This window comes from Drosophila rhopaloa, unplaced genomic scaffold (assembly GCF_018152115.1).
Source record: "Drosophila rhopaloa isolate 14029-0021.01 unplaced genomic scaffold, ASM1815211v1 contig_47, whole genome shotgun sequence".
NCBI lineage: Eukaryota > Metazoa > Arthropoda > Insecta > Diptera > Drosophilidae > Drosophila > Drosophila rhopaloa.
Window position 1 is genome coordinate 671886 of NW_025335142.1, and position 24019 is coordinate 695904.

Sequence of the window (24019 nt, forward strand, 5' to 3'; positions counted from 1 at the left end):
AACAAAGAGTAGCAGCACCAACTCTTGTATAAAGTGCAGTTACAATAACGAGAATGCCAAACGAAAATGTCAAAAATATCAACAGCATAAACACACGTCACCAAACAGGAGGCGGGGAAATGTGGGAGGTAAAATAGGGTACACTAAAAAAATGAAAATTTAAAATGTCAAAAGACTCGTTTTTTCAGTGTTATAAGTTATAAGTTAATCTTTTTAAGCGGTTTTAATTCGAAAAAAGTTGATTGTGACATAAAATGTTAGAAAAGTTTTGAGAAGTGTGTTTACGTACTAAAAAATTATTTAGGATATATTATAGAAAGGACGAAGCTTTAAACGTATGCCAAAAATATATTTAAGGTAGATGGATGAATAGATTGAAAGTCCTAAATAAGAACTACCAAATAGTATGTAACACCTTAACATTATTATTTATTTGACCGCCAAAACTATAGGTGGAATTTTGAAAAACAAGGAGCACCTCTTTTTGAGTGTATGTGTGTGCGGCACAAAGCTTTTAAGTGCTGTCAGCACGGGAAAGAGCCAAAGTTGGTAACAGCAAAATGGCTGCCTGCTAACATCTTCAGTGACTGCAAACTGCAGCTCATTAGCACCTCGTGGCGCTCACACAGATACACACCAGCACTGAGACACGAACTTGGCACTTTTGGTCGCGGTTGACTTTCCTCGATGGCTGCACTGCCGCCAGGCCTCTCTTTCATCCTCATCCCTAGATTGGGTTCGGATACACCTCCTCCACTTTGGCATTACTGCCGCAAAACTCTTTGCACATTGGTGCGGAAATTTTGTTGCAATGAAGTTTAGCGCTGAGTGCATGTTGCTCTTGAGCAAAATTAATGTAATTGCTCTTTGAAATCAGGTGCGCACTATTTTCTTTGCCTCTTTAGGCACGTGCTAAAATTACCGAAGTGGCTCATAATTATATTTTCCATCTGCCCAGTGCCAGATTATTGCTAATTCATTTGTATAATTTTTATAAAGAAATTAAGGATAGAAAAATATGTGTAAAGCAGAAAAGAAAACATTTTTGTAGATAATGTTAAGTACACTATTAGACTATTAGGGCCAAGGCATATTAAAAACACAATAAAAGAAATACAAATTTGTTATACTTAAATTAAAAAAATAACAAAATGCATCAAAACAAAAATACAGACTAAGATCATTTAACATTTAGGTCGTTCATTTCTCTATTTTTATTTTATTTTATGACAAACTGACGTTTTGCTCATTTTTATAATCCGCATAAACTTTCTTCACATGCTTAAGAAAATAGTTTATCTATTTTGGTGTATACATTCTTAATATCTCAGTTGATTTTCAATGGCGAAATTAGGCCATAAAAGTTTTGAGAAAACTAACACCGCATTGCGACCGGAGCTGACCAGTCCAATTCCACCACTTAGAAGTTGGTGTTCTGTCACAAATGTCCGTAATAAAAGTTTTCGTTACGTTGAACTTTTATCCTAGACTCCTTCTTCTTCAGCTGATGACCATAACTTGTAACACTTTGGTAAGAGCCACCCATCCAGTCAGCTGGTCTCTGATATTTCCAAGTGATTAAGTCGTTCACAAACAAAGATATGATGGGAAAAAGAGCAATATTTTTTATTGATATCCGCAGTGGCTGTGTGTGTGCAACCAATTTGGTGCGGAGAACAACAAAAGTGTTGAAACTGCCCTGAAAAAGCCAAAAAGTCAACATTCCCATGGGTAAATTTAATAGTACAACGGGGTATACGAGCTCTAAAGTGCCCCAAGCATTTGTTTTATTTCGTATCTTTTTTATGATTTTTTGTTTTTATTTTTTTGGGCCAAAAGTTGCCTTGGCTTAGATGAAGTTTTTCGTACTTTTCAGACGGGGTGGCAGAGTGCAGGCTTTTGGGGTTTGTCGGGAAACTAGTAAATCTAATTTCTAACCACACACACACTGCCAGGCAGGCAGCCATGTAACTGCAACCGAGGTCCTTCGAGGATGTCTGAGCAAGTTCGTCAGCGTTCGTCAACTGCAGGAGTTCCTCGAAGCGCCGCTTGTTGGCATTTTTCGAGCTTACCGACTTAGCCAACTTGTAGCTGTTGGCCTGGTAAGCACTTCAGTTAACCCAAGCACCCGTCGCCCACATATGTTTGTGGCTCGTTTGGTGCGGAGTTATACCATGTTTTATTTGATGCCAACTACTAGAAACAACTGCCAAAGCCAACGGCAAAGGCAACTGCAACTGCCACTGCAGGTTGCTCTGCCATGCTCTTTACAACTTGTTTCAAGCTGTTTCGGCGCTTTTAGCTCTGCGGCAGCAACATGTTGGAAGTCTGAAGTGGCCACATCTTTGCTATCAGGAATGAACGCAGATACGCATATGGAAATGCATATATTTTACCTGCTCGCGGTAACAGTTAATGGCTTGAAAATAACTGAAAAAGTACATTCTCCCTTTGGCATTATTAATGGTGTGATTTTGATCCTCAGTTGAGTAAAAACCTTTTGGCAATCACTTTATTAAATGCTGTTTGGCTGGCGAATATATTAAAGTTAAAGCGTTTGTCCAAGAAAAAAATAAACCAAGCACTTAAATGTATCATTTAACTTTCATTTTACCGTCAATTTTTTAAGTCCATTTTCATGATTTCTAAATTGCACGAAAAAATGGATTAATCTATTTAAAAATAAGCCTTTTGGAAATCTACAAAAATTATTTATTCTTTTATTCATTTTTTGTAGAAGCCTACTTAAGATTACATGTATAAAACTAGTTTTATATAGTACGCTTTTAGTTTATATATCAGCTTGACATTAGGCCGCTTTTAATTGCACATTTGTTCCAAACACAAAAAAAAACAAGAAAGGAAAGCTAACTTCGGGCGGAGCCGAAGTTGATATACCCTTGCAGAATATTATGTACATTATATTCTCCAAAATTATTCATATGATGCATTCTTAATACTCATAAAAAATCCCAACTTCCTAACTTTACAAACACCAAAGTTATGGCATTTCCGATCAATCAGTTATATGGCAGCTATAGGATATAGTCGTCCGATCCTTATGAAATTTGGTAGGTCGGATTAATTGGTCAAATATATAACCCATAGAAAATCCCAACTTCCTAACTTAACAAACACCAAAGTTATGGCATTTCCGATCAATCAGTTATATAGCAGCTATAGGATATAGTCGGCCGATCCTTATGAAATTTGGTACGTCGGATTGATTGGCCAAATATAATACCCATAGAGAGTCCCAACTTCCTAACTTAACAAACAGCAGAGTTATGGCATTTCCGATCAATCAGTTATATGGCAGCTATAGGATTATAGTCCCGGCCGTTCCGACTTATATACTGCGTGCAAAGGAAAGAAGGGTGTGTGCAAAGTTTCAATTCGATATCTTTAAAACTGAGAGACTAGTTCGCGTAGAAACAGACAGACGGACAGACAGACGGACAGACGGACAGACGGACAGACGGACATGGCTATATCAACTCAGGAGGTGATCCTGATCAAGAATATATATACTTTATAGGGTCGGAGATGTCTCCTTTACTGCGTTGCACACTTTTGACCAAAATTATAATACCCTCTGCAAGGGTATAACAATTATTGAATCTGGTCTAAATATAAGAATATGTTCTAAAAAACATTATTTTCTGATTTTTTTCCTTGGATGATTAAAAATTATTCTTAAGGAAAACGCGTTTCGTATGTGACCAGCTTGCATAAATTCGCAGTTTGCTTGGCATATGAGGACGTCTTTAGCTGCACATTCCTCGCTGCCATCGGAGTGCATCTGTCGCACATTCGTTCTGCTGTCTGCAATCACAGCTCGAAAACACCCACACCAGCGCAGCTTTGTTGTGCGTCCTTTGCGTTTGTGTGGCCATTTGTGAGCGTGTGTGGGGGCAAAACAGAAGCGCTGTGATGCCAAGCGCAATGTGCTGCAGTGGCAGTGGAAAGGGCGGGGCGGAAGTTAGCAGGCAAAGCGGCGGAAATGTAAAATCAATGTTGTTGCTGTCGCCGTAGAACTGCAGCTGGCAGTTCTTCGGTTGGATATGGGTGAATATAGTCGGGTTTTCGGGCTCTGTTCTCCGGCATTGTTGAGGCATTGTTGTCACTGCTCAGATCCCCATGCTGCTGTGCATTTCGTTGTGATTGTTATGGCTGTTTGTGCTGTTTTTGTTGCTGCTGCTATTATTATTATTATTGTGCATTTGCTTATGTGTATGAAAAATGCATAAAAAGTTTTTGCTCCTTTGCCCAGCGAAATGTGCAAACAAAATAAACAATCCGAAAAACAAACTCATGCACACACACATGCGCATGCAATTATGTCAGATTTACAAATACTCTCATGCTTGCTTAGACACAACCCCCTTCCCCTGCGCCCATGTCTTCCCACTTGGCATTTGCATATGTAAATATATTTTAAAGTAAATTTTGCCTCTACGCCTTCCCTTATGAAAATTATTTTTTATCATCCTTTTTGTTTTACCGCGGAATATTTGTTTAATGTACCGCTTATGCTATTGTTATCATTGAGCATTTATTTCTACTGCTTTTTACCAATCTTATCGAGGGGTATTTGGGTCTGCTTAGCATTATTGTGGATTTCACAGCATTATTGAAGTACTGAATACAAAATTAATAATTAAAGTCGCAAAAGTTTTACCTAATTAAATTTTTCTTTTATTACTTCTAAACCTTATTGAAGATTAAGGAAAATGTCATACATATTGTTAACTTATAATATTCAGTTCGCAAAAAGTCGTTTCAATTTGTTTTTTAATTGATGCATTCCATTCTATTTTACCTCACTAGAAGTTATTCTTTCTCAGTTGATCCAACTTTACGGGGAAATACGTGTGGGAATGTCACCAATTATTAACTAAGCTTTTGTCATAAATGGTTGGTTGGAAACCGAGTGCATAAATAATTATGTATAAAACTAAATTAAAAACAATGAAGCACTGGGCATCTCTGTGTCGAGCAGCTAATATAAACCACACTTTGGAATTTTGCGGCTCTCATTGTTATTGTTCATTATGTTTTGGTCCTTTGTTGTAACATGTTTTGCTTATTCGCCGCTCCCAACTGGATTCTTTCAGGCATCTGTGCTTTCAGGGGCTGATGCCCCATCTTTTTTATGTCTCTTTGGGGAGATTTTTACATTGAGGTGTGTTGATTTTGTTTTAATGCTAAAACAAATTTGATTTTTTTCTGCTGCCGCCAACTCCTCTTTTTCTGTTTTTTCCGGCTTAATGCCAAAAGCCGATTTCCGCGGTTTTTTCTGGCATTTGTTGGGGTTTTTTGTTGTTCTGCGTATTAATTTTAATTACAAACTTCGTCTGAGGGTTGCTGATTAATTTAACACTTTCTTTCACATTCTTTGAGCCCCCGAAATCAAGGTATTAACTCTTTAATCAAGGTGTGTTGTCGCTATAAGCCAACATTTCCATTTCCCCTCTAGCTGGACCCTAACAAAAACAAACAAAAGTTTTGCCTTGTTGTTTTTAGTTGGGCTTTTGTCGCCTTATCGCCCCGCCTAAAAGTTTTGCAAAACTTCTGCCCACCTGGCGTATGAGTAATTTTTTTGTTTGATTATCATATTTCTCACTCAAACCGCCCGCCGCAAAGAGGGAAGCAGGAAAAGCCAAACAAAAGGCCTAAACACACTTATGCCTTCCCTTCGCCAGCAAATGAATGGAAAAAGGTTGACAATGTTCATTTTCTGCTTATTTTTTTCACTCAAGTTCAAGTTTTCTGGGCAAGAGCAAGAACAGAAATATGCACAGCTATGAACATTAGTTTCAATTTGGAAAAAAAGTGTGTGTTTTGTAGGTCTCTCTGGCTTACCTTGCAGCCCAACATTCACCTTGCCCCACGCCCACCCCGCCCCCTTATTGTGTGGCTGTGCGTGTGTGTGTGTTTGTAAGAGCTTGTCGCCTCTGGTAAGTATGCAACACTTTTACTTTTTTCCTCGTACTCCGGGGCGTGTGAAAACAAGAAACGAACAAAAGCTGCTTAAAAACACCAAACCATAACAATGTAAAGTGTTGTAGGAGCTGTCGAAAATATTGTATATACCTTTTCCACTGCGGCTCACAATCTATGGGTTGTTTTGAGGGATGCGGACCTTATCTGGGGCTTTCCGAAAAATATACACCAAAGCTGGAGCACAAGCAACAAGGTAAACATTTTGTGGTAATTAAGAAAAATTACCTTGCCCTAGCAGAGAAAAAAAATCAAAAAAAAAAACGAAAACAAAAAAAGAAAAACAAGAAAAGCACAACAACAAAGCCCATAAAGTAGTCCTGGCCAAAAGCCGAACACACTTACACACACACACAGAGACAGACAAAGTTGGCCGGAACGAAAAGACAGTTGGAGCGTCAGCTGTGGGAAACCCTCGTTCAGTTTTACCACCCCCGCCGCCACCGCATTTTCAACCCTGTTCTTGGGTCTTTCACCATTTTCTAGTGGCTGCGACTTTTTGGTGTTAACTTTAAATTAGCAGCAAAGTGGAAAGTGTTGTCGGTTGGCTTTTAAAATGTTTTGCGGTGTATTTTATTTATCATGAAGTAGATCTGGTGTGGCAATTGCCAGCCCCGCCCCCTTTTCACTGCCCACCTTGTCTCGGCTGTCATTTGTCTGTCTTGGCCATGTTATAAAATAATGTGTAAATGTCCCTTGCCTTTTTTCATTTATTCCACCACTCTTATTTTTTGTTCCTGTGTTTTTTGTTTAATTTACTTAATGTGCTGCCTGGGTCCTTTTATGACGCCTTCTTGGGGACTATTTTTCCGCTTTTTTGTCTTTTGTTGTTCATCTTATTTTTTTGTTGTTCGGGGCTCATTTACCTTGAGAGTTGGCCTCAGCTTTATCATTAATGTGTTTGCTCAGTTTCTTAATTAGTGCCAGGGACCATCCAAAAAATATCGAGTAATAAAATACAAAAGTTTTAAGAAAAATAAAAGGTGGAGATATGCTAATTTATACACTTGATAAATATTTTATGGAATTTCAAGGAAAATTGTCTCACGGGGCAGAATGCGAAAATTAGTACTTACAATATAAAGTTTTAATAGCCCATTTAATGGAGGGCAAGTCAATAAATGAATTTAATAAACCGTTTGCAATAAATGTATTTATTCGTTGTCTAATTTAAATTAAACCATTTACGAAATATTGAGTAATATTTTTTGTTTGCTTTCCGGAAAGTTATTTATGGAAGGGAGAGTTAAGTTCATTCATAGTTATTCGTAGTAATTACATTGTTCTGTTTCTTTTACGAGTAGCAATTAAATATCTTCTTATATTATTTACCACTAAATCGCAATTATTCCAAATTGCTGGCAGATTAAATTAATTAGGTCTTTACACATTTCGCTTGAGAGTTACATTTTTAACTTGAATTTAAATCCCGTTTTCGGTTTTGGCACTTTGCCACATTGTCTTTCAAGAAAATTTAATTAGGGAAAGCGCAACTAAGCTTACCATTTTACCGCTCGAGTCAAAAACGTGTACGTAATTTCATTAACAATTATGACCCAAGCGTTGGAGTTGCGCATCCTACATCATAACCCTTGGGTGGAGAGGGGGCGAAAGATTGGATTGATGTGTGCCACTTGACATGCCAAGAAGTTGGAGGAGCAACACATATATGCTGGATGGGAAGACATCGTAAAAAAAGATTCAAGGCGCTTACCGCTCATTTTTGGGGTGGCACACAGCTAACTGTCTGTGGCAGCTCCTTCGCTGTTGTGCTAATAAAATCAAAACTGATTACCACATCATCTTCAACGAGCTGAGCGGAACAGAGCATCCCAGCACGGAGCAGAACACAGCGTAACGCTCGGAATCGAAGCATGCATATCATATTACTCATACGCCACGTTATACAATTTACTTATAACGTCAACGAGCAGAACGTTGACAGCGAACCAAGACGAGACGAGATGAGATGGGAGCGAGCAGCTTTGGTAGTTGTGGCCCAGATGAAGACAAATAGATGGAAACATCGTGGAGGACACGCAAACATCGCTTACACTAAAGCAAAATATCACACAAATTGGATTACTATTAAAATACATGTCAATTTAATTGTCAAAAGAAAATCATAACAGAAGTGCTTCAAACTATTTGGATATATATTTTTCTTGTTGCTTATGAAAATTTCTTAAAAACAAATACATTTGGCAGTATATCTTAGGCAGTTTTAGGTAAATGTCAAAGGTATTTTTTTTTAGGTCGCCTGGTATTTTTGTTTTTAAGGATTAAGAAACTCTAACATTTGCTTTATTTTTATTGAAATTGCTCCTAAATTAAATGATCTGAAAACTGAGTTACTACTTATATATGTCATGAAAATTTCAAAATAGTTGTTTCGGTGTACCTCAGATATGCGTACGTGTGTGTGGAGGATGTGCGTGCCTGGATGAGTGCGCAAAAATGGCAGAGGCAAAGAGCAAAAGCCAAGAGGCAAGAGCAAAAACAATTAATTGAGTGGGTGGCAAGCGACACCAGAGTGCAGCGAAAGATAAATCGTTTTGCAATAGCGCTATAATTTAATCAAATTTGTCACTTTTGCAATTGAGCAACTCGCGAGCGAGAAGACTCCAGTTGCCGCTCTGTTGCAATTTATGAATGGCATTTCAGGCGCATCTAGACAAAAGGTGAGCTCTGGCACTTGCTCTTGCAACCGTAACGTCACCTCCACCTCCACTTCTACCTGAGCCTGCAGAGGTAACTCAATCTTCGCTCCATGGGTGGCAAGTGCGTGCTCGGGCATCGCGTTCGCACTTTGTAAATTCAATTTGAAATGCGCTTGATGCGCACAAAGGCAGGTACAAGCCCACCTTGTGCACCTTATGCTCACATAGGAGCGACCCCCTTCAGACCTCTCCGATACCCTACAAGTGCCACCCACTGGAAAAAAGGGGGAGGGGGGTGGTGAAGGTTGGGGTGCTTTTCCCTGTCGCTGATGGCCAAACAAATGCCAGCTAGCTAAGCGGTTTGTCAGCGCAATGGGGGTCAGAAAGTGGGGAGGCGGACGAAAAACGTCATTGATGACGACCCAGCCAGCAGGCGACCCTTACCCCTTACCCCTAACCCATAACCCCCAACCTGCGGCGATTAGGTGAATCGATTAACCGTTCTCGTAATTGAATACAAGCGCACCAGCCGCACGCACTTCTTTCGCTGCAGTGTACGCAATTTGTTGTTGCCATTACCCGTGGAATGGTCGCTAAAACTGCCAACAAATTCTCAGTTACGCGCTCACGTTCGCAGCACTCACACACAGCTACAAATGCAAACACGGGCAGAAGTACACACTTTGCACACACACACATAGTACAATCAGCTCGAGCACCTTTCACAGAATGCACAAACCAATTTCAACAAATCTAAACCCTCTTCTACACTAAGAAAAATACTGCCTAAACTTAGTAAATCTGTAAAGGACCTAAAACAAATATTTAAAAAAGGTTTATAGACTTTTTTACCATTAATAATAGATCACCATTCTTAATTTAATAAAAATAGTATTTTCAATAAAACCTTTAACTGAATTGTCTTGTAAATCTAAATTAAAATCGGATTTGGGACAACTATTTTAATAATGGTTTATAGAGCAAGCCCACATTCAAGTGATTAAAATGTTTGTATTATTTTAAGGCAACGCATAGACTGTTAGAAGGCTAATTGTCATTAAAAATAGGAAAATGATAGATCTGTAAATATATACTGTGTTTTTCAAAACAAACACTATACTGTTTTATGCAACAACATATTAGATACTTGCAAATATGTCACGAAGTTAATGTTTTAAGTATCGAAGATACCACTTTTGGCCGTGTGTAACCAACCACTGCAATGTTAAACATTTTATCAGAGCAGAAAAAGAAGGGGAGAGCAAAAAACTCGTTCGAATTTTGAAACAAAAATCCAAAAACGTTGGCCATAAACGAACAGGTATAGGTAACCAAGCCAGGCATCCAGCCTGCAGGATATCGGGGCGGGGAAAGTGGAGTGGTAGGTGAAAAGTGGGGGCGGGAAAAGTGGTTCGAGGAACTGTGAATGTTATTTTTCAAACATCAAATGTTCTGGCAACGTTGACGTCAACACGGGGTCCAAGGTAAAAGTGACGCTACTTTCAGCTGTTTGCGCTAGCTTCCTTCCTCTCGTCCAACGGTTCCCAATTGGCTGCATTTCCCAGGTCAGCCATCTGCCACGCCCCCTCTTCCCGCCCTTTCACTTTGCCCGACTCGATAGCTGCCACTGGCGTTTTGCCCGTCCCGGCCATTTATTGCAATATCAAAATGTTTCCTTTCCGCCGTTGAAAATGATTGAAAAATATTCGCTGTCCCGTGGTTCCGCTCTTTAAGTTTCCGTAACACAATGTTTGATTTCAGCATTACAGGTGATCTGGTAAATTCTATTAAACACTTAATTCTTCTGTTTTGCAGGTTATCCTACAAGGAATAATGCTCAGGCTTTTGCTGGTTCATATAATATCGATATGTGTGCTAATAACTAATGTTAAGTCTGGTGTGCCAATTGGTAAGTAGCCAAAAAACTGCTTTCATAATCGAATCTTAAAAAGTAGATAATACTTTCTTTTTGTAATTCAAATTTGGCTCAAATTAGTTTTATCATTAGCATCAATGACAGAATGAATATTGTCTTTACAACTTTTAGGAACCGGGGGACCTTCAATTATATTGGAGAGCAAAGATGCATTATTAACCTGCGTAGTCTCAGATAATTCCTCAAACAACACAGTAATATGGAAGAAGGGTGACGAGATCCTGACCGCCGGCACAGTCCGGGTAACCAAGGATCATCGGGTGCGAATCCTGCACGATGAGAGTGAGTTTTGTAAATTGTTGAAGGTCTTAACAATTAATAACCATTTGTTTGACTGCTTGTTAGATCCCAAAGGAAAGAACCTGGAGACAGGTGGAGAGGTTTGGGTGCTTTTGATTAAGAGTCTTAAGCCCAGCGATTCGGGGGCGTATATATGCGAACTCAACTCCGATCCTGTGCTTCGCAGCATCCACATACTGACGGGTGAGTGGCACTCAAAAGTCATTACACAAGAAAAAGTGTTTTTAATTAGCACAAATACATAAAATATAATGATTTTATGATTTTGAACTCTTAAGCTCGATAAAAGAATGTCTTATTCTGATTGAAACAAATTAAGAATTTCCTAAACTTAAAATTTAATGAGCTAGATTATAACAGTAAAATAATTTAAGTGAATTAATTTGTTCTTATTGATGAGTTAGTTAGATAAATACTTTAGCATGGTTAACACATTTTTTGGCTGCTCGATTCAAATAAGATTAAAGAAAGTTTTTGGAAGAAGCTTATAATTTCTGAAATTCATTTATTTATTAATAATCAGATTCTAAAAATCTTTAAGCTCAAAAACTTTTCAACTGTAAAAAGATAATTTTTCCTTGTAAGCAAACGACTTGATGATAAACTTGCCTTTTTTTCCGTGTCTGGTAAATTAATTTCACGCTTAAACCCCTGACAGTCAAGGAGTTGCATTCGTCGACGGGTGGCCCTGGAAATTCCACGGACACGGCGACCGCGGAGTCGGGTGATGTGTTCCTGCTGCCGCCGCCGCTGGATGCGCAGGATAATCGCAGCTTCTGGCGGCCCAGCCAAGTGCCACCGCTGGTGACGCACGACTTCACCGAGTGCTGCGAGCGGGCCAACGTCTCCACCCAGTGCATGGGATTCTGCAATGTGCACAACATCCTGGACGGCACCACGGGCATCGACCCGGAGGCCTGCGAAAGGGACTTCCCCGGCATTGTGCGGTGCATGGCCGATGGCCGCAACCATGTGCCCTGCTGCGTGGACAAGCAGATTCCGGACTTGTGCCAGGACATGTGCCGTGGCGAGTACACTCCCTTCACGGACAAGCTGAAGACCCGTGTTTCCTGCGTCCAGCACACCCTGAGTGGGCTGCAGTGCATCTTGAAGGGGGTGCAGCTGATACCGAGTTCGCCCACCTTCGTGACGATCGAGAATGTTAGTGAGACGAGTGTGAGCGTGGGATGGACTGCGCCGGATAAGCTGGCGGAGCGGGTTTCCGGGTACACCGTCAACCTAACCACCCTGCACAGCTTCGATGAGGACGAGTTGAGCGGCGAAATTGTTCACCGCACTGCTGCCGAATCGCCGGAATCCATAAGCCTTTACACCGTGCCTGCGAACCAGACTCAGATGATTCTGAACCGTCTCAACCCCCTGACCATGTACGCCGTAATGATTACGGCTACCAATGAATTCGGTTCGAGCTTGCCCAGTGAGAGGTTAAGATTCTTTACCCACACCAGCGCATCGGCGGCGGAATCGAGAGCGGGAACCACGGACAAACAGGCGATGCCCCAACTTCCGGACACAAGGCAGTGCTGCGAGGATAATGGCATGACCCACCGCATGTGTCTGGACAAGATGTGCGACCCGCAGAAGACCGATCAGGCCACCTTGCCCGATTTCATGGTGTGCGCTCCGTGGTCGAATATCACCTTTACCTGTCTGGCCAACAACATCGATCATACGCCCTGTTGCCGGGCTAGGGGAATCCCCGCAGCCTGTTTTCCCCTATGCGCTGGAAAGCTGACATCACTGGACTTCAGTTTATTCAAGTAAGTTGGGATTCAAAAAGTGTATGTTTTTAGTTTTATTACTGAACGTATATATCATCCATTAAAAGTTACTTTTAGTTCATTTGAAAAATTCTTAATTTAACATTTAGTTAATTTTTTGTTATTTACTATTTTGTGGATATACTAAACAGACTTTTGATTCATGGAGAATATGAAAGAAACATTTAATTTAGCTTAAGTTTAACATTTTTAAGACTTATAAATAATTTGATTTTTAATTCTTGAGTTGTTAAAGTACTTAAAAATGTGCATTACGAGTGTTTTCATTTTAACCCCCTGACATTTTCATTGTTTTTTTGTATAACTTTTATATTTAAATAATTTTTAGAGTTATTAGTTTGTTTTCACAGTATAACGTAAGATAAACCATGTAATTTTTTGCTTATTATGAACAATTAGTAATTAGCAGTATTAAGATTATTATCATTTGTCTAGCCCCTCGTCCCTTGTAATTCCTTATCCCGCCTTTGTTTCATACTTTTCGCATTCTATTTCCACTGGCACTTCTCATAAAGACGCTCGAGTTTGAATCGATAATCATCAATGAGCTGCTCCTTCCGCTGTTAATGGTTTGCCCAACCCATCCTTGCCCATCATGCTTGTCTGGGAAACCCGTAGGCCGTTAAGCCCTAATATCAATCCCATACCATTCCCATATCCACAATGCCGCACTCATATCCCGCTCCCAAGCACAATGCTACTTGCTAATGACTCCGCAGGATGAGTTTTTATGCCGAATGCCAATTACGGAGCTCTGCTCCCCTCCGCTCTCTGGTTATTTGCAGATGCCTGCGCTTCATGTCCGAGTACAACAGCTGTCTGTTCCAGGGATACGGCGTACTGGCCGATCCGCCGTCAAAGCTCCGGACGGTGGCCAAGACGGACAGCTTCGTGATTCTGGACTGGAACAAGCCGAAGCGCCTGGCCGACACCGTCAGCACATATCACGTCAAGTTCCGAAGGCTGGGAGTGGGTGATGACTATCTGACCGTCCAGAAGGTATTACACAGTGAAAAACTATGGACAGCACGGTTAAAGAACATGTATAACAGAGAAACCAAAATTTGTGTTTTGAATGGAAATAGAAACGTTTTTGAATAGGGAAATGGAAGAGCAGCGATTTTTATAAAGACTAACCAAGGTGGTCCTCAAATAACAGATATATTTTAGGAAAAAATATTAGTTTAGAGCTTATAAATTTGCAAACTAAGTTTATGTTATAATAATTTTAATTTTTTAAAAAATGTATTATACACTTGAGTAATGTGTTTCACATCTATTTAAAAAAGTTTGGCGTGCAATTAAGTTACACAATGCATCACTAAAAATTTAGCTGCAGTTTTGACTTGGTACTCTAAATAACCTGATTAAACCTAGATTAAATCTATTTTGGTTTCTCTGGCTTATCTCGCGTTTGAATAGTATAACGATTAAAAGATTTGGAGCTACATTTTTTCATAAAAGCTATATATCTTAAGCCAATTCTAACTTGATTTTTACATCTTAAAAAAACAGGGAACAGCCATTTTTAAAGGTTTATCACACTAGGAATAAAAAAAACTGTTTTGCATTTTAATTACCTATGTTGATACTTACAGTACTGCTGAAGTTTATATTTATGGCTATCAATATCCTATAATTAAAAATTAAAATGGTAATTCAAATGGTAATTAATGAATCGAAATCAAAAAAGATAGGTTCCCCAATCCTGAAATGAAGAACTACTTTTTAATCCTAGTGCAGTAGCTGCTGTCCCCACTGTTACCCACTTCCCAAAATTGTTTGGCTAATTCATTAAGCTTTGCAGCGCCAGCCGCCGCTGATTCTCGAGGGTCTCGAGTCGGACATCTACTACGAGTTCTACGTGGTCTCGATAAACGCGTACGGCAAAAGCGAGGCCTCCCCGCGCCTGATCACCCGGACCTTGGCGGCGGAGCCGGTCCAGCCGACAGCCACCAGATACAACATGACGACCTGCTGCCAGGCCTCAGGACTATTGCCCCAGTGCGCCCCCCTCTGCTCCTACAACATCCGACTGTCCGACATCGAGCGACTGGGGCCGGCGTGCCGGGCCCAAATGCGTAAGTAACAGCTGGATTTTCGGGGTTTCCCGCCCGGCCAACTGTGCTCCCTCCCTTGGAAAACAGTAATTAGCGGCAGGATAGACCAGCCATTGTCCTGTGGACTTTTGTTAATTTAACGAGCTCATTTTGCATTTTTTGTTCCGTCTGCCGCTGCAATTTCGAATATTAAGTGACGCCCTGCCCATTTGAGCATAATGAATTTTCGTACTTATGCAAATCAATTTTTAGTTAATTAGACGGACAAAATTCCCGAAAATAGCGAACAGGGATGTTTGATGTTGCTAAATGCATGGGAATTTTGCGAATGGGTTTACCATCAAAGTCTGTTGGTAGGACCATGGCTACTGTTTGACAGGGCTTATGTAGTTTTAGAGGAGTTAGTGTATAACGTTGTTGGGCATCAGTCAGAGTAAACAAAGCAGTTCATAAGTGATCCAAGAGCTTTGTTTATTTCCCATTACATTTAATGGTTAATGCTGATGGCTCATGGCGAATTCTGTAACGTAAATGAAAACGTTTTTGTAGACAATTCACTTTTTATAAGTTGATTAAAAAGTTACATGGGCTTAGCATATAATATTGTTTTTGTTTTAAATAAGTTACATCTACATAAAATATACTCTTATAAGCTTAAATCGGCTTTGCAAAATGATGTTACTCAAAGTTTTTACACATATTCAAGATGACAAGAAAAGATTTCAACAAACTAAAACTATTTAAAACGTCAATGTGCTATTTTGAAATATTAAATATCTAGTAATAATATTTTTTTAAAGGCTTTAACCATTAAAACTCCTCAAACAGTGAATTGCTCTTTATTTTCGTATAATCAAAGCCTTTCCTAATTTGTGATTCCTTAAGTTTGTATGTTTTTGTTTTTTTGTTCAAAAAACACTCAGTGCCAAAAATATCCCAGTCATTCTCAATAAAAAAATTGAATCTGCTCCAATGCCAGCAATGACTGGGCAGAATTTCGACCCAATTTACCCGTCACCTAGTCAATGATAGGAAATCTTTCGGTTAATTTCCTGTAAATTGCTGCCAAGTTGCCGACTCACGCCAGATCCTTTAAATTATCATCTCAACTGGAGTGGCAAACGGGGTAGAATTGATGAGTTCATGTCACAAATTGTTCCATAACAGAGCACAATGAGCCGTATCTGGCCGGGCAGTTTATGCAAATTTCGCCACAATATTACCGAGTTGCCATCTCATTTGTGCCCATCTGGTCGTTCTAATCCCCAGCACTCCTGGCGCGCTGTGCAGCGGGAGGACGTGATCATAGTCCGTGTTGCAGTCGCCGCGGCGTCATTAACGCCTGCATGCCCCTCTGCCGCGGCGTCATGCCTCTCGCACTGACCACCAAATCGGCGGCTGCAGCGGCAACATCATCGGCAGCAGCAACATCTGCAGCTGCCACCAGCAACAGCAATGCGGCGGCAACATCATCATCCTCCTCTTCGTCATCGTCATCGTCGGGAACGTCAAGCAATGTGCCCGATTGTTTATCATATGCCGGCAACATTCTGCAGTGCTTCGAGGAAGGTGAGTAGTTACCATAGCAATAGCCCCTGCCTTGCGTCCACATCCTGGTCTTTGCCGCACCGAGTGCCCAGTGTTGAGATTGGATACCGAGTTGTGACTGCCAGTGAATAAAACCAGCTCATTTCAATCTTCTTCCTGCAATCCGAACTTATTAGGAAAATTGTATTTAATTAAACGTTAGGAATATGATATCATCTATCTTGTGTATTAAGAATTCAAGTATTAATAATGAATTCAAACTGTCAATAGTCTCTGATAAAATAATTGAAATAATAAATCTTTAAAAATGAGTTAATATTAAATCTAAAGAACAAGTTATAAAATATTAATTTCGCAGGTTTTTTTTAAATAAGCAAATTTATATTAGGATTTTTCCTAGTTGTTTGGTAAATTTTACGAAAAGTTTTGCTGCTATTTTAAAAAGTTAATAAATTACGAAATATATTTATTATGATTGCTTCGAACAATGGATAAAAAGTCCAATTTAAAATTAAAGTCATTAATATCAAAGCTATTTTTTTAACATAAGAATTTAAAAAATTCGCTTAAAACTGATGACTTTAATTACTAAGTTTACTTCTTAGCAATTCGCGTTTGTTTTAACTATTCCAAAAATTTATTGAATTGATTGATTATTTTGTATATAAAACTGGAAAAATATTTCCCCGAATTAAATGAGTTCCCTCAGTCACTGGAAGTCACAGATATCTACACCACTGGTCGCACCCTGTGGTGAATCCTTCTGCGTGTCCTTGTCGATGGGTTGCCGTTGGGCTTGTGTTTGCAGCTAATTCTGTTTGTTTAATGGCGTGTCTGTGCACGTCGAGTATACGCACTGATGCACGGCATTGTGCGCTAAATTATTTGGTCAATGCTTTGGGGCAAAGGCAACCAACCACAGCCCGGCAGACAAAACCAATATTGGCCAATTAAAGTTGCATTATAAAACAAAACAATGCCGCTCGCTCACTCTGCTTTCGCATATCCCTCTATCCCTATATAACAGGCACACAGAACATCCCAGGACCGCCGGAAGATGTGCATGCGACATTTGTGAACCAGAGCAGCGTTAGTTTGGCCTGGGCCCAACCTGATGTGGATAATGCGAACAACAGGAGCAGCGGCAACTCAAACGCAAACGCATCGCCAGGTGACATGATAACCGGCGATGAACTGGCAGCTGGTGCCGTGGGTTCTGCCAATGGGAGTCCGGCTGCACCTGGAAAGGATGTGCTGTCTGCCGGCGATGCCACAAGTGGGACAACTGGAACGGAGGATATTGAATTCATCGTGCAATATGGCAAAGTCAATAACATGACCATGTACGAGACAGTTGCCAAATTGGAAAATGTGAGTATATATGGGGTTGGACAATAGAGCGTCTCTATCTGCACAAACTTTTCCAGCGCAGAACTATTCCCCACTCCCCCCCCTTTTTTCCGCACCTGTAAGTTGGCTCGGAAAAGTTTTTTTTTTTTTTGGCTGGGCAGGCTCAGACTCAGAGTCAGATTCACACACACAATGGGGCACTTCATTTGCATTGGGGCCTGCGGGCGGTCGCCTTATTACGATTTGCCTTTTGGGCCAAAATGCTGACATTATATATATTCGAGTGCCAATGGAATTGAAAAGAGCTTACAAATTGCCTTGTCTGAGCGCCGGAGGCCGGGGAGCCAGGACAATAACCGTTTCAACAACTTTCCGACGAGGGAGAACTTAAATTGGTTGCAGAGTTAATGAAGAAGTTCGGGGACAGGAAATTGCTTCCATAACAAGCAGACATATTAGCAGATATTGTGGTCGTTTCCCCATACATGCCGTATAAGCAACGTGAGAGGTTATACTAATTGTTCAATTAAGACATAAAGTGACGTCTCTCTATCCGGCACCATCATTTGGTTCATTGTAGTGTGGTGAGCTTAAGTTGAATTTAAAGATAATTAGATTATAGGATAAATAGCTAATAAAAATTAATACAAAATATTATAATTAATTCAACTAATTTTTCATGACTAGTTTACATAAAACGAGTATAGGAGCTAATATATCTTGACTAGACCTTGGATTTTATGTGATTACATCTTTGCGATGGATTGTTTTTGATTATTATTATTTTGATTGGTCCAATGGCGTTTATATGATGAAGTCGGTTGAAAATTTAATTTCTTTTCAATTAATTATCTGAGTGTCCATTGACGATTTTGTAAGATAAAGTCGAACGATTGACTAAAAATTTTAATAAATAAATCCCGTTAGGTAAAATCATGTTATTGGGCCTCTGAAATATTTGTATGTTGAATAATTTACCCATATATTATTTTAAGCTGCACATTTTTACTAACTTTAATTTCTGCCACTAGACCAGCCAGCTATGTTAAAAATGTTTAAGCACACGGCGTATGAGTAATGTTTGCAGTTAAGCCAATTATTCAATTATTTATTTAATTCCCAGGCCATCGGCTAAATCTCCCTAAACGTATATATCGATGGCCATTGTTTATCCAGCGAATAAAATCAATTGGATTTCGCCCAAACTCCAAATGAATTTCAAGTGCAATCCTCTCAAACCAGAATATTCAGCTTAAATATATTTTAAAATAAATATATAAACTCTGCCAGATAGTTTTGGTTGGCCAACGCTAATCCAATTCACTGTAATAATCTTTGAACTCTGTCCAAAACATCGATTGAAGGGGGTTTGCCAGGTTTGGATGAGTGTAGAGCTATGGGTAAAGTTTTTGACGCCTTTTCAACTGGAGGGAGGGGTTTGGGGGACTTATGGCAGCCATATGTATTGGCAACGTGCAAAACGTGACTATAAACTGGCAAAAATTGTAGCCGATCCACAAAAAAAAAATGATGAAGAAAAAACGAAAAAGAGTAACCAAAACCAAACAACGGGCCAAAGTTGGCTCTGCCATTGGCATTGTTGTAATTGTTGGTGCAGCAATTTTGTTGCAGTTGTTGCTATTTCGTTGTTGCATTTGTTGTTGTAGTTATTGGCCGTTGTTGTCACACATCAACGCGCTTTGCCAGCAGCTGGGCCTGGTTGATGTTGCTGTTGCCGCTGTTGTTGCTGTTGCTGCTGCAGCATCAGCCATGGCCATCAACAGAGTTATTGGCCTCGAAAAACTTGCAAATGCTAAAAAATATAGCAATACTGCAACAACAAAAGCCTGGCAAGAGTTTGTCGCGTGTTGATGCGCACAGAAATGTATTTAAAGTGGGGTCGGTGTTGCCGATGTTGCTGTAGGCATTGCTGTTGCTGTTGCTGCTGGGGCCACTGCAACCTGTCGTCGACGACCTGCCAATGATGCTCCAGCACCAGCGACTCGATGGGAGGTGGTCCCGTGAGATTTGCTAAGGTACCTTAATAGTACAATTTTAAAATTTTAAATATCAAGCCTAATATTCAGACCTTCAAACTTTTATAAAACCAAAATTAGCTATGCTCTTAATAGTAAATATAGAATTTATGGAAAACCAATCGTTAGAAATTTTATTTTGCATTTGTTGCACTCTTTAAAATTCTTATAAAATAATCCAAAAATCTTAATCTAAATATAATATTTCAAGTTAATTTTATAGGTTTTATAAAACGTATTAAAAAACAGAAATAGTATAACTTAGTAATGTTTTAAATTATAGAGTTGTTTTTTAAGCTAATGCAAAGATAATCTTAAAATGTCTAAGCCTTATTATTTTATTACTTATTTTTTGTATATTGTGGTTACCTTCAACATTGCATGCTTATCTTTCTCTTCAAGATCCATTGCCATTCGTTCGATTAAATGTAAATGATTGATCATGAGGTGGGAATCACAGTTTCTATTGACAGCTCAAAAACCCCCTGAACAATCGTGACGGAATCTTTCATCACGTGAGCAACTCTACACCCGAAAACCAATCGATATGGAAGATACTGTGCGGTGTCAGCTTTAGTTCGATTTTTTTCTTATATTCTGAGCTGTTTTTTGTTGATTGTGTTGTGGAAAATTCATTCGCCCTGTTGGTTGCTTATTTTTTGTTTTCTGCTTTTGCTTTTGCTTACTTTGGTCAGCAGTGCACGCAGCTGTTGCGGTCCATGTTGTTGCTGTTGGCTTAACTTGGGGCTGGCTTGGGCTTGGCTTAAATGCTTTTCAGTTTGCCGTTTTTGCGGTGCCGCCACCAGCGCTCGTTGGTGTCAAATGGTTTAAACGCGCCTCGCGACCCCTACTGAATGGGTTATTGTATCGCATATATCTATAAGTTCGTGGCTATCGGCACAGTTCCCCAGCAGCCTGCAATGCGTTGACTCAGTGTGACACTTTTATGGACAAACTTAATTGCTTTTGGACGTGTCAGAAATGTAGAGAATGGGACAACGAACCGCTGGGCCAAGACTAATGGCTGGCGAAAAGTTGTGCTTAAACTACCAATCCCAGCCAATATTAAAGGTAATTTCGCCGGCAGCCCGCTGTGTTTTTGCAACCCTTCCTGATTGAATCAGTGCCAATAATTTGGCAATTTCTATTCGTCGCCAATGCACGGCCGGCATTGTGTCACCAGCAGCATCAGCAACAAACAGCCCCACAAAAACATTATTCGAATCTACAGGATATTACATACCATCAGGGGGGAGGGCCGGGGTGAGTTGGGAAAACGGAAATAAAAGGTTTTCCTCCACAGTCGCTGCTTTCAAATGATTCTCTGTTGACTCTGGCCGAAAACGAACGTAACTTTTGTGATGATTTTTAGTGCCGCCGCTCTGCGTTAGTTGGAGTTGGACTTTTATTCGTATTTGTGTTTGTGTTTGCCAAACACACGGCCATAAAAAACTTTTTAATATAGCCGGCAACTCTGAAAAGTGGAAAAAAAACAGGGATCGGGCTGACCACGATGCCAGAAATTAGACACATTAAATATTCTGATACAGCTGTAAAGGAGCCAAAGGGGTTTGGGCCACGGCGATTATGTGCTTTGTCACTGCAGTCGACTTCGGCCAAGACAACTGGTAAATGAGCGACCAGGGACCTAGTTTTATGGCCGGAGTGTGACTCCCTTTAGGGGGAAGGACTTCAGATGTAGCAGATATACACTGAAAACAAAAATCTTTTTCCTTAATTTAAAAAGCTATTGGAGATTCGTTAATTTAAAATTAAAACGTTCTTTTTAAGATGAGATTAACATAGCTGTGTTTTTCAAGTGTTCATCAAATCATATAAAAATTTGTAAACCTATAAGGTAGGAATTTTACTTAGTTCTGTTTGACTGATGTGCTTACTGCGATTTTCTTTACGGTGAATGTTCAAAAATCTTTTCTAGTACGAGCTTCAATTTTTTCAAGTGCAGGAGCTAAGTAGCGAAGGACATCGCGCTATGCATTTTGAGCAGCTATTCGCTCAAGTAGTTGCTGGGGACTCACCTCGATTTTTGGGAGGTAACCCCATTAATTATTCAGTTAGGACCAGCTCGTCATGCCAATTGTGGCACATTTAAGTTGCGGTTAATGTAATTACGGAAGGGGACTGAAAAAGCAAAGCAAAAGCGACACACAGGACGACCAACTAAAAGTCCTCTGGCTGCTATTAGTGTTGCCCTTTTTTTCTGTAGGGGCTGTCGAGAGCATAATAAATCGTTTTTCCCTTTTTGCCCTGACAATCTTTTTCGGCTTTGAATTTAATGCGTTTTAGATAAGTTTCTAATGGAAGGAAATTAGTATTGAGCTGGGCAATTCATTCTCTAGGGCAGTGGCCACTAAATTCTAGTTAGTTTATCGGAGAGTACCTGTGTCAAATGGAAGTCTCTATCTCTGCCTTTAACCCCTACTCACCGTCTCAGTTTCGGACGGATTCTGAGGTTAAAATGGGTCCACTGCTCGGCATCATATTTGACACAAGTTGTCACAAGCAGGGCAGAACGACCCCCCCGCAAATTGAGATTTACGACCTGACCCGGGCATGTCCAAAAAAAAGCAAACAAAAATAAACATCTAACCATAAGCGAGATGAACCTCATACATATTTAGAGATGCTGGCCAAACTGGCAAACTGGCTCCACGAACAGATGTCCAACATCGCTCTGACATTGACTTACATACTCAAAATGACTCGTTACGGCGGATAAGCTCGTCGAGTGTCGCCGGTGAGGGCGGCGTTGGGGGGGCGTGGCACTCAAATCAAATAATTTTAGCGCATTGCCAGCACTAAGTAGCTGAAATAACAAATGCCGGTCCCCGCTGATGATGATGCTGCGGCTGCTGCTGCCATTCGGCTGATAAAAACAAGTTAATGTTGGCTGCCCCCCAGAACTGACTTTGCTTTAAAAAACAAACAACGCTTGGCCATAAAACGAAATAAATTACTTAACGCGCCGCATTTTTTCGCACTGGCCACGCAGCCAAAAATGCAATTAAAGGCCAAAAACCGCACCGCGACTGCGACATCTGCAAGAGATTAAAAAACGAAAGAGAGCGAAACAACACAGCAGCAACATCATCACAGCAGCAACATCATCACAGCAGCAACATTGGCACAGCAGCAACATCGGCACCGCAGCAACATCAGGCAGCCTAGCGTTTCAATGTGTAAATGATTGAGATGGGTTTTAAGATTGTAGGGTATACGAGGTTCAGGCTTTAAAGATTTCGCTAATATTTCCTAAAAAATAGATTACAAAAAAATAACTTAATAATTTATCTTCAAAATAATGTAAACCAGTTATGTTTACAAGACGTTGTTTGTTTTTTCGATGTGGAGATTTTAAGCTTAAAGTCCTAACTCATGTGCCGCACAGTTCCCACAGGGCAGCGGATCTATCTGCCCCGGAGCTGTAACACCAACAGATTACGCAAACGAATTTTAATGTGGATTTGCACCAAGTGGGTCGTGGAGTGTGATCACATGGGGTGCTTTCCCCCTTGTAAACTCCATGCATAGACCAGCGTCCGAGATATAGCTGTCAATTTGGAGGATGGCTTTTGAAACAAAATAACGCCACTGGGGACATGGAACTGAACCTAAATCAGAGATAGCGAAAGGGACCAGCAGAAAACCCCGATGAGTTGAATGACTGCGACAATGGCACACTGCGAATGACTCTGATGATGATGCAGCTGGTTGGATGATGTGGAAGACAGGGTGCGGTGTCATTTGGTGGGCTAAATACCACAAATTGCGCTGCGTGGCAGCAATTACAAAAAGTACTAATCATGGCGACATGTCTTTCAGCGAAATCAAGCCAAACCGCAGCAACGAGCAGACTACAGCAGAACAGAATGGACCCGGGAATGCTGACCATTTTTTATTCGTTTTAAAGAAACTCGACCACACTCAATAAAGGGTGTAACAATTTGGGATTAATTGGGAGATTAAAGGATATATTCAGGGAATTCTGTGGCTATGAAATATATTGCAAAATATTCAAAAATAATTATTCCTTTTTGTTTAAGTATTTTCTGTTCGAATATAAAAGTTATTGAATGATTTTCAAAAAACAAAAGATTTATAATTGGTAACGAAATTGTCATTAAAAGATATACATTTTACATTGCTTTTACAATGAAACTAACCAATCTGATTTTATTTAAATATATATTTTTGTGTATTGGTGGAAGTTTTTATCACAAATAACTTTCGATAAAAATAATAATATATTTTCATCCAAATTGGGGTATCTCCAATGTCGACCCTGTCACTGTAAATGTGTTTT

General features: G+C 40.0%; 1 protein-coding gene across 1 annotated transcript in view; it reads left to right on the forward strand.

The window, feature by feature from the left end:
• Positions 1–24019, forward strand: part of LOC108040887 (Ig-like and fibronectin type-III domain-containing protein 2) — an 83483-nt gene that overhangs the window by 52814 nt on the left and 6650 nt on the right. The window contains exons 3-10 of the mRNA XM_044461683.1: positions 10479–10572; positions 10711–10881; positions 10945–11082; positions 11558–12680; positions 13487–13700; positions 14509–14782; positions 16031–16330; positions 17337–17680. Of these exons, the coding sequence (XP_044317618.1) occupies positions 10497–10572; positions 10711–10881; positions 10945–11082; positions 11558–12680; positions 13487–13700; positions 14509–14782; positions 16031–16330; positions 17337–17680 (2640 nt within the window). The 5' untranslated portion in view covers positions 10479–10496. The remainder of the gene's footprint in view (positions 1–10478; positions 10573–10710; positions 10882–10944; positions 11083–11557; positions 12681–13486; positions 13701–14508; positions 14783–16030; positions 16331–17336; positions 17681–24019) is intronic.